This window comes from Mastomys coucha, unplaced genomic scaffold, assembly GCF_008632895.1.
Source record: "Mastomys coucha isolate ucsf_1 unplaced genomic scaffold, UCSF_Mcou_1 pScaffold21, whole genome shotgun sequence".
Taxonomy (NCBI): domain Eukaryota; kingdom Metazoa; phylum Chordata; class Mammalia; order Rodentia; family Muridae; genus Mastomys; species Mastomys coucha.
In genome coordinates this window covers 167549783-167561170 of record NW_022196904.1, presented here as the reverse complement: position 1 = coordinate 167561170, position 11388 = coordinate 167549783, and the positions used below count along the sequence as shown (strand labels likewise).

Below are 11388 nucleotides of genomic sequence, written 5' to 3'. Positions count from 1 at the left end.
GGTTGTGAGCCACCATGTGGTTGCTGGGACTTGAACTCAGGATCTCCGAAAGTGCAGTCAGTGCTCTTAACCGCTGAGCCACCTCACCAGCCCAGATGTAGCTTTTTCATGTGCATTATTTTAGATTTCATATCTATTATGTGAGGTAGGTATTACTATTGTTTTCCTCACTTTATAGACAAAGAATTAAAAATAGTCTCACAGGTGACATTTTGGAGACATTCTCTGGTTCACAATTTATAAGCATGTTTTTCTCCAATTGCTAAATATAGTCAAATTATTTGTGTTCTAAATCCTGAATTAAACATGAATGGGAGAATGAGCAGATGTGCCTTCTGGCCTTGTAGCCAAAAAAAAAAAAAAAGGTTGACTTTATGATCCACTCAAAATTAAACACCCAGAATATGTATTTATATAGCCGTCAGCCTTCTTTTCTTAACTGAAAACTCTTTAAGTACTATTTTAATCTCTCTTTAAGAGGTTATTTTTACTTCATCAGATTGCTTTGTTTTATATAGAATTTAAAGCTACATATTTATAACATTAAAACCAAATGACCATATATCTAGAATATATTTATTTGACATAATAACATTCCTACCTTTGGGAAAAAAATTGAACTAATATGTTGCTAGACCACATCCTCTCTTCCAAATTGAGATTACTGCTTTAGGTGCAGGCTCTTTGTCATCTTGCCACTAGAGAGCGCTCAGAATGGGGGAAGAATATAGATTTTAAGACAACCTTTGTACCTTAGTATCATTTTACCCTTTGGTAATATACAAGAAATCTGGTTCAAATATCTGTCCCAGAAAATGGGATAATACTGTATATAATAAGTTGTTGTGCAACTGTTGATTGTACTAACTAAATGACTCATGATACATGAAAAATGCATAGTACAGAATATGTACTCATCAGTTATGTTATATACATATGCTTTTTTGAGAAAGAGGAGAGAAGACAGACTGACTGATTCACTATGTAGTCCTGACTGTCCTACAGCTCAAGAGACTGGTCTACGTTTGGGCCACTAAACCAGGTTACATGAATTTTCAAAAAAAAATCTTTAGTTTATTAAATTATATAAGATACATTCACCATCTTTTTTTATTCTCTCCCTACATCATCTCATTTAGAATATGATAGACAAAATGCACAAGAGGTTACATATATAAGACTGTTCAAAATGCTAAGCTGTGCAGAGTTTAGGTAAACACACACACATTTTTTTTTAAATGTTACTGGTTAGACTTTTTTTCAAATATGCCTCCTCTTTCTTCTCTTCTTCCTCTTCTTCCTTCTCCTCTTCCTCCTGAGAAACCTTTTCTGGAACTAAGTCTTTTTTCTTTTTTCCCCTGTATTAATCCTTGTATCTTTTATTCCCGTCACCTAGGTTCCACACTGTGTGGGTTCTTCTACTCTGTACAGTTTATCCTGTGGTCAACACTCCAATGGTTGTGCTCATCATCTCCAGGATGAACCACAGCCCTTCCTTCCTTCACTTTCTTCCTCCTACTTCCTCCAGTTTAACTTCACACTACCAGAAATTTCGTTATGTTGTTCCTCTATTCAAGGAATTCCAATGGCTTCCCATTAACCACAGGGAAAATGTCCAGCCTTCTCCACCCCTCACACATCTTTACATAACTCCCACACGTCCTCAGCATGTTTCCATTGGGCCTGTTTTATTGTTCCCTAATTTATTTTCCCCACTGTTTACATATTTTCTTTTGCTCATTCAGATTCTATCATTCCTTCAGTGGCCAGCCAGCTTAAATAATTACCTTTACTTCAAGGCCTTTCTTCATGGTTCTGCACACACTGATCATCTCCATATTGCAAACTGTTTCTGTAGCTTATTGTGTCTTTTTCTGGGGTGGGGGAGGAGTTTCAGTGAACTTTTATTGAGATCAATTAACAAAAAGAAGTAAGATTTTACCAACTATCTTTTCTGGACCATGCATAAACTCTGTAAGGACTCAGGTCCATAGGCATGTACATACAATGTAACACATCCCAACAAAAACATACGACACAACCCCCTGAACATTTGCCAATTAAACAGAAAGCCAATTTTCCCTTTCCCCTAATGTTTTCAAAATTTTAAGTTCCCACTGTTTAAAGTGGAACTTGTCCCAGTGTAACTAGGAACATTAACATTACTGTGGCTTTTACATACTGATTTGTTCTTTATCCATTAGCCCTGAATCACCAGACGGAGGCCATTCTGGTTAAGCCCTGTCTGTGTTTCTACCTCAGTTAGTGCAAAGCTAAGCCTAACATATGACCAGTGACTGGTAGTTCCATTGTGGTCCAGAGAGTCCAATAAGCCCATTTATACACAACAAAAACTTGTCACTCTTGTCCTCTGCATACACCTTGTGTTTTCTCTCAAACTCTTCTACTACCTACTTGACACAGTCCCTCATCTTCTATTTGTGGGCAAGCTTCCCTTTGAATTCCAAACTAGGGATGATGATGTAGCTCAGTAGTATGTGTACAAAGCCCTGAGTTTGATCCTCAGCAAAATACACATGTACACACATGTACATGCACACTCATTCATGTGCACACACACAGTTTAAACTGGTTTTTCACCTCCCTAGTTACATGAAATTTATCTTTTTTGAATCTATTTAATCCCTTGGTATATCCCATTCCATTGATAATCTCTCTTTCCTGTTCATCTCACTAAATACTGAAGAAAGCAAGAAAACTCACTCCTACTTGCCACAGGTAATTCTGCCTCTCCCTTGTGTATTTTCTCCTTTATTTACCAGGTTTTTCTAATATTTGTATTAAATCACTAATTTATGTATTTGTCTCCATTTCAATCTGTCAACCTTAGTGAATTCAGTATGTCTAATTTCCATAATCTGGGGCTTCTTGAGCATCTCTCACTAAGCCACTGTAAGAGCCATTCCTTTCAGTAAGCCCTGCCCCTCATCGTTCATAGAAGCACTTTAATAGCTATTCCTAAGCAGGTTTGGAATGAGGGTGTAGTTTAAAAACACAGACTGTTGAGCTGTACTCGTACATACAGCATCAGTGTTCACTCTTAGTTATACCAAGGAATTAAAAGAAAAATATGTCTCCATTCTCAGAAATTCTAATTTAAAAAGCTTGCATCTGGGTCATCATAGTGTTTCCCAGTTTATTTTTACTGTGAATCAAAGATTGAAAACTGGTGTCTTAGGGTGGGATGTGAGTCAGGACCTCAACATCCTACCAAAGTAACTCTACAGTCAGTCTCGTTTGAGACCTGTGTCCGGAATCTTCTGAATGGAACTTGGCATAGAGAATTTATCAGTTCCTAGCGTTCTCTCTCCCGTCCTGGCATCCCTCTTTAAACATTCAGAATATAGCTTAAACTTTTTGGCCTTATTTAGGATCGGCATAATCTGGCCTCTTCTTTATTTTAGTGAGCTGTCACTCTTACTTGTTTCCACACTGTCATAACCATGGCACACTAAATTTCTGGAAAAACAAAAACAAAAACATGATTACAGGGCCTTTTGAATTGAAATATAAACTCAAGTTGGAAGGAGGGAGCTATTAATTTGGGCAAAAAGGAAGAGTCACTAAAAGGCCCTCAAAGTTACTGATGTCAGTTAGGATACTAAACAAACCTGGAGTTCTGCTTAAGCCCTACAGAGTCTGAAAGTAAACTAGGAAGCCATAAACGGTCTTTCTCTTCCCACCACACTCCATCAAGCCTTCCCACTCCACTGGGAATTCAGTCATCCCAGATGCCCTGGCTCTCCTGATCTGCAGATGTCAGCATAGCTGTTTCCTAAGGCCTTTTGTCATGATGCCTCAAAATGTCAGCTCTGAAAATCCTCTTGAAAAATATGCATACACACTTGCATCTTCCTCTTAAAAGTTCCATTGAAAAATCCAACAGCAGTATCAATGTCAAAAGAAATTTTAAGGTACCACCAGAAACTGCCTCAGAATTCCAAGTTTTCTATTCCAAACTGTTTTTATCCTCAATGTTTAAAGATTTTTAAAAAAAAATCCTTAAACTATAGTCTTTTTGACTAGTCCACATCCTGGAAAAAAATGTCTTTGCAATTCATATGGTAGCAAAACTGTGACTGTGACCTGAAACAGCATAAGGAGAGTGACAGTTTTTTAGCCTTATCCTATTGAACAGAACAGACAATGTATTGTTTACAGTTTTAAATACTACTGATGCTGGGAAATTGGCCAGGACTTCACTGTGGGTATCACATGTGGTAATACTTAAAAGGATTACTTTCTTAAAATCTGAAAAACTTGAAATTACTAAGACCTATGCTTCAGATAACAAATGTTAGATTTCCATCCACACTGTATCAGCTTCTGCAAGTTCCAAACCTTTCTTTCAGTTACACTGAAATTATACATAAATAATATAGATAAATAATAGATGCTATTTGTCATATATAATATATTCTTTACTATATATAAATAACTTGGGAAAAGGTACTTGCTGTTAGACACTAAACTCATTCATAAAATTGCTTCTAAAAGCAGATGATACATTTTCCCCCTTAATAACCAACCACCTTAGGAAAAAACTGCCCAGAGCTTGGGGTGAGGACCAACACCAGAGGTTTCCCCTGACCTCCATACACATATACCAAAACACTAGACACAGACATGGACTTGAAACAAACAAACCACATTGGCATTAAGAAGTCCTATATAATAAGCTGCGAAAACCCTGGGCACGAACAGACTACAATATGAATGACAAATTGCTTCAAAGCATCTCCCAAGGAAATTCCTAACTCCAGCTGCAATTTACCAATCAGTTGTAGTTATGCTTCTAAAACGTGTGTCATTGCTGTCCACAATTTGCTGCACTGACTTAGGATAAAAGAGTTGTCTTTAACAATTTCCAGTTATTACAGGCTTCAGACATTTTTGAAAAAACCTACCAAACCATAACATTATTCTGATACTAATACTTTATAAAGAAGAGTGAGCTATTTTAGTAAGTTCTTAGTCATTTAGGAGAGCGGCTTCTAGAAGCTAACTGCAAGCAGAAAATTTGAAAATGTAAAATATCCCCTAAACTTTAACTATTTTGTCATGTACAGATGCGCTGACAAGTCATAATCTTTAAATACATGAAAGCAAACTTGCCCCAAAGTATTTAAATAGTATGTCAAATAAAAATGTCAAAACCAGAGGTTAATTATAAAGCAATTAGACTCACAACCACTAAGTACAAACAGGGGGAAGGGAGAGAGGGGATGATGTCCCATGACATCATTTGGCAGTATGGAGTTTTAAGGCTGAGAGCGCCTTCCAAATTAACCCTTGCAAAATCCATCTGGGAAATTACCGGGTTACGCTTAGACAGCCGAGTTTTAAAAGAAGAAAAAGCCTTTCTCCTTCAAGTCACATGTCAGTACCCTATGAAAAAATAAAAGCATCCAGGGATGCATCTGCCTCCCACTACCCCGATAGCAACGGAAAGGTCAGAATCAGGCGGAAACTCGCCTCTGAGACCGTTTCAACCTGAGGGGAGAAAGGACCGCAAAAGCGAGGGGAAGCGCTGCCGCCCTCGGCGCCCAGCGGCAGGTTTTTCCCTCTCTGGGAAAACCCGCACTGACGCCCAACTGACACCCAGGCTCGTCCGACAGAGGATGCCGACCCTCGGGACAAAGTCGGGAGCCAGACCGCTGAAAACAAGCAAACGCCCAGCCTCGGGCAGCGGACCACACTCCCCGAGCGGGGAAGGCGCGGTTCCCAAGCGGTGGCGTTGCCCTTGAGGCGCGACTTGCCCGCTGTCCCCTCTCCAGGCCGCCTTCGCCCGCCGCCCCGGGGCGCCCCCCGGCCCCCGCCGCACCTACCGCGGCTGCGCCGGCCGTCACGATAGGCGGCAGCTTCTCGCGCTCCGGCTCTTTCCCCTTCCTCTCCTCCGAGGCGGCCGCGGCCACCGCCGGCGGCGCTCCGGGCGAGAGATCCCGAGCCGCCTCACTCATGTCTGGCCGGGCGTCTGAGGCGCGAGGCGGCGGCGGCCGGACTGCTGCCGGGGCGGGCTGGCGCTGCTGCTGCTGCTGGGGCTGCTGGGGCTGCTGCTGCTGCCGCGGCCGCGAGAGGGCTCCTTCCAACCGCCGCCGCCTCGCCGCTCCGCCCCCGCGCGCGCGCCCGGATGTCGGCGCGCGCGCCCGTGGCTCGCCGCACGCACGCGCGTCGGGCCGGCCGCCAGGCTCCACCGCCCCTGCGTGCTCCCAGGGCCCGGCTCGGCTCCCGCGGGGTCGGCCGGGGCTCAGGCCGCGGCCTCCGCGTCACGCGCGAGGACCGCCGAGGACACGGCGCGGGGCGGGAGGTGGGGGCGCCGGGCCGCCATGTTGGTTGCGGGCTGTCGCGGGCGGGGATGGGGGGGTTACCTGGACTCGGGAGGGCGACAGGCCCGTAAAGGATGAGACGCGGGAGACTAAGCCTAGCTCTCCCTTGACCTGGAGTGGCAGGTGAGCCGGGGACCTTTGACCCCGCTGGTGGCCTTTGACCTTTGAAACCCTCGGCGCTCAGGAAGCAGACTCGGGGGTCACGTCTGCCTCTCGACCCTCCGTTCTCTGCGGCTCTTCCCGCGCCGGGAGACTGCCTGCCTGAGCATCCTCATGACGAACCCTTTCCCCCCCCACCCCCCGTCCGTCCTCTCGTGGCCTCGTCCTACGGGAGAAGAGCTTAGGGTCGGGAGAGGACAATGCGACACCGTGCTCCCCTCCCACACACACTCCAGGGCAGGACGGCCAGGCCACACTTTTCCATTTCTGAGCCGCGGTCCCTCACGACTGCCAAATCCGCCTCTCCCTTCCGTGCCCACGCGCCTACATTTTGCTCTCTCTCCCCCGCCCCCCAATCCTTCGTTCCCTCGAATCCCTTGTCCCCTTCCGTTTATAAGTTACAGATGGACACATCCAAACGGCTGAGCAATCCGTAATAAACCTCGTAATAAATTCTGGGTAAGAACGTTAAAAACTGAGTTGCTTTAAATCGTCATATTAAAATATCCCCCACCTCCACCACCCTGCGACGACGTAGACGATTTCCTTTCTCCTCGCCCCCTCGTTTTCTTTTTATCAGTCTGCTGGAATGGCAGAGACACCTGCCGAAGGAGAAGGGAGGGAGGAAGTATTCGCTGTACCACTTACTAAAAATAGAGAATTTCTCGACACTGAGGTCTTCAGATTTTTAGTTGAGACTTCGTTATTTTATTCATGGTGAAGTGAATTTTCTAATCCAAGAATACTCAGCTCCAAATACAAGAAGCAAGAATCTCTCTGAAACAAACTCAAAGGGGATTTGGAGAATGTCATTTTATATAATTCAGAGTCGGCAGAATTAAATAAATAGTTACAGTTCTTCATGGCATGAGGCTGTTTTTCAAGCCCAGAATGTGTAGCAAGCAATAAAGTGAATAGGATAGTGCCTACTGTATTGCTTTGGAAATAATAAATTTTGCTTCTATTTCTAGGAAGTCTTTGTAGTTTTAATATAATTGTTGTTACCATCATTTCTCTATTAATTAACAAGAGGTGTGGAATAAGTATCATAAAGTAGCCCAGTGTTTCAGTCCTGATAATCTTTAGAGCCAAATGACATAGGCACTACTTTATAGCATTCTTTTGTGTCTCATTTTTCTTGAATTTTTGTTTTTAGGCCTGTCTTCTTAAATCTCTGGACTATCTCATAGACATCTGCTTTCTTTTAGCAGGTCAGCATGCTGAAAACTGGCAAACATTGTAAAGCCAACCCTTCATTTTAAATACAATTCAAGGTGTACTGTGTCTGGCCTGGTAGAATAAATTCTGAAATGATGGTGGATTATCTTTCCTATTGTCTTCAACTAAATTTAGTAATTTGCTATTAAAATACTTGGATCAGAAACGAGTTGGATCACATGCCTTATGCTTTCACTTTTCATGTGTGAGACAAAATAAAAGTGTGTCTGTACATCTAGTCACATTCAATAGAACAAAAATATTTAGATATTGGCAAAAAACTGGCAAGTCAGAACTGTTCATTTCTACTGCATCAGATGAGATAAGCCAATGAAAACAAGCCCACTGTCTTATTCTGCCAGGAGTTCTATATAGAAAAGATAAGCATCATGATGAGTATGTTTCCACATCCTACTAAATACATGCTTCTCAGTTTACCACTTAAAGTCTCTTTCATACGAGCCCCAGCTAGGGACTGGGAGGTAGATGGGGACACTCTTGGTAAGCTAGAACAATAACTCTGGCAGAACTTAGGGACGTGTAAGGCAGCTGTCACAAAACATTTTCTGTGTGTGTCCACTGGATCAGGGCGGGGGGCAGTCAGACAGAGTCCTGGCAGTTCTGAATAAAGGTATGCAGAGGATGCTTTGCAGAAACACCAAGTGTGTGATGGTCAAGTACGCACTCATTAGCCTTGCAAGAAGTGGGGACCTTCCTAAGTCCAGATGTGACTGGACTTGATTAATCATGTTTTCCATCTGATTTAGGAAGGTGAAAGACCTAAAGGGGAACAGGGTTGCAGGGGCAAAAAAATGGGATTTAGAGATATTATTTCCAAAGAGGAATGTCAAAGATAGAGTTGGAAGGCAATGTAAAGTCTAACTGACAGAGCACCCCTTTAATTACACGCAGTAATAATAGTGTACTGAACAACAGCAAAATTGGTTCTGAAAGAGCATTTAAGAACGTTTTCTACCAGTCATTACGATCATGTGATCTAATTTGTGCTCCGGTCTTACTTTTAAGGTTCTGTCACATTTATTGTTAATTCTGTTAATTTATTGCTTGATGTGCCACATTGCACATGCGGAGGTCAGAAGGCAGCATGAGTCAGTTCTCTCATTCTGTTGTGTGAGTCCCTAAGGATGGAGCTCAGGTGTGAAGCTGGGCAGCCAGCACCTTAATCTAGTGAGCCATCTCATCAGCCTTGAGATGCACTTTTTAAGGAAAGCATCTTTTTCATATTCCAGTTGAGTATTGGTCCTGAAGTAGTGAAGTTGATAAATGTACTTCTTTTAACCGTGTTGGCATACTTCCTTGAGTACAATGATTGTAACTTTTTGGAGAAAAAAAGCATCCAATCTATTTCATGGCAGGAGAAGGTAGAACATACTGGCCATCAAAATGAACCAAACAAGCAATAAAGGTCCAGCTCAACTAGAGATGTGCTCTAAGATTCTGTTCACGATTTCTGCTTTCACACATGCAAAGATACAGCATTTCTTACTTTTATTAAAAACAAAAGCCAAAACTGTACATGGACACTGTTTTAAACCTGTGCAACTCATTCTTTAGACATCTTCAAATACTGGGATAATCCTGAAAGAAAAAAAAAATAAAAGGAAGTGATGTTTGGGGTGCAAAACATTATCAATAAAAATCCAACCCCCCCTGCTCTGGCACTCACCTGAATTCTTTGCAAAGAAGGTTTTTCAGATGGAGAGGATCTGGGAGGAGTAGAAGCAGGAGAAAGAATATGACCAACATATGTTATATGAACAAGTATAATACAAATGTATGAAACAGACATCTGTGGTAATAGAGAGTGGGTTAGTGATGACTTAGGGACAGAGGTCAGAGGGTGCAGGGATGGAAAGGACAGAGTTGGAAGAGTGACAAAGCCACTTTTGTAGAAGATGGATTGACTTACAATGGCCATATTCACCTTTGGTGAGCTGCATAATACAGAAATATGTTTCAAATGTATATATAAAACTGTTTAGAAAGACTGTAGTGCAGCAGAACAAAGAACAGAGAGGATGGAATTTTGAAAAAATAAAGTATACATTGTTGCATTGTTCTAATGCAGCAGTGATCCTCAAGCTTGGCACCTTTAAACTGGATACCCTTGTCACAGACTCCTCAATGCCCTCAACACCTCAAAGCTTATGCTTTGTCTGCCTTGGGTCTTACCTTCAGTTTCTTATCTACTCTAATTGCCACCAGAATGACCTCTTAAATAGATATATAATTCTTTGCCAGTCCTTTGTTTAAAAATACCTCAATAGCCTTTCAAAGCCTTTGCAACAAAAATCCAAACCCCCTGCTCTGGCATTCACCTGAATTCTTTGCAAAGAAGGATTTTCAAAATGCCCTAATTAGAGTCATTTTTTTTCTTTCTGCTCCCAGAACATATTGTACATATTTACTTGGCATTCAGAGACTACATTGCATCTTTGTTATTTGTTCCACACTAAATTCATGGAGCAGAGGGAAAGCACCATGTCTAATTACTCCTTGAATCCCCACCTGCAGGGAGCATACTATCTGGAGTGTGCTGTCGAAGTAGCTCAGTAAGCTCAGATTAACAAAGCAAGATGTTTCTGTAACAAGGCTTGTAAAGGCACTCTGATACTGTTCCCAAAGAGGAATTAGAAAAATACTCTGCATGATAGGTTACACTCATGTAGAGGATTTGATCCTAGTGTTGCTGCTCTTTTAATTTTAAGCTTTATTAATTCATTTTGGAAACAAGTCTTGCTTCATAGCCCAAGCTGCTCCAGAGCTCACTATGAAGACCAACCTGATTATCAAACTTATGTTAATTTCCTTGTCTCTGCTTCTCAAACATTATGATAACAGTGTATGATAACTAAACACCACCCTGGTATTGCTTCTTAAGCATCTCAATTGTAAAAGGCTATCAAAAGAACTTTCCATAAAGCTGGGAATGGCCCGTACTTATACTGTTTCATGGAGCAGCTACTAAATTGGTTTCCTATCTGAATAATTATGTGTGACCGGTGGTTCTAGGATGATATCTCAATTACGAAAGAGTTCCTCCAAATTAGTGGGCCTTGTCTAAATGGCTCCATGTTTAAGCTTATTCTTCCGAGTGTAGGCAAGCCAACCTTCATCCATGGAATGGAGACAGATCTAAAGGCTCTGACAACAAGTCCAAGAAGCTAAAGCTCTGCCGCTTTGGGGATGTCCTTTAAGAAGTGTACTGTTTTCACAGGACTTTGCTTTTATGGCTAAAGCAAATTACATTTGACTACATCTTATATTTGCTAATGCTATGGAGAAATGATCTAAACTGAAAATATTAACTGGAAAATGTTGAGATGGCTGTATCTGTTCTCAAGTTGATTCAGATATTTTCTTTAGACACCCCTAAAGGGATGTGTATGTGCGTGTGTGTGTACATGTACCTGTGTATACCTATATACATATATTGCACAGACCTAGTAAGGAGTTCTTGAATAACTCATGTATAATTTTTTTTTATCCAGAAAAGAAATTTTATGCCAATCATATCCCAGCAGCAATCTTTTCTTCTGTGCTAAGCAGATGTATCACCTTTGTTACTATAAAAATATTTTTTTCTTATTAGATATTTTCTTTATTTACATGTAAATTTCTCCATTCCTAGTTTCCCCTCCAA

The 11388-nt window shown here is 41.8% G+C and overlaps 1 protein-coding gene across 5 annotated transcripts in view; it reads right to left on the bottom strand.

Annotated features, from left to right (window-relative positions):
• Hectd2 (HECT domain E3 ubiquitin protein ligase 2) overlaps positions 1-6138 on the bottom strand; it is a 77008-nt gene extending 70870 nt beyond the window's left edge. For all 5 annotated transcript variants that reach the window (XR_004123580.1, XR_004123581.1, XM_031390165.1 and 2 more), the window contains exon 1: positions 5850-6138. Coding sequence is in view for 3 of the 5 variants with exons in the window: in XM_031390165.1 (XP_031246025.1) it covers positions 5850-5981 (132 nt within the window). In the remaining 2 variants the exon portion in view is untranslated. The remainder of the gene's footprint in view (positions 1-5849) is intronic.
• Positions 6139-11388: the final 5250 nt, after the last annotated feature.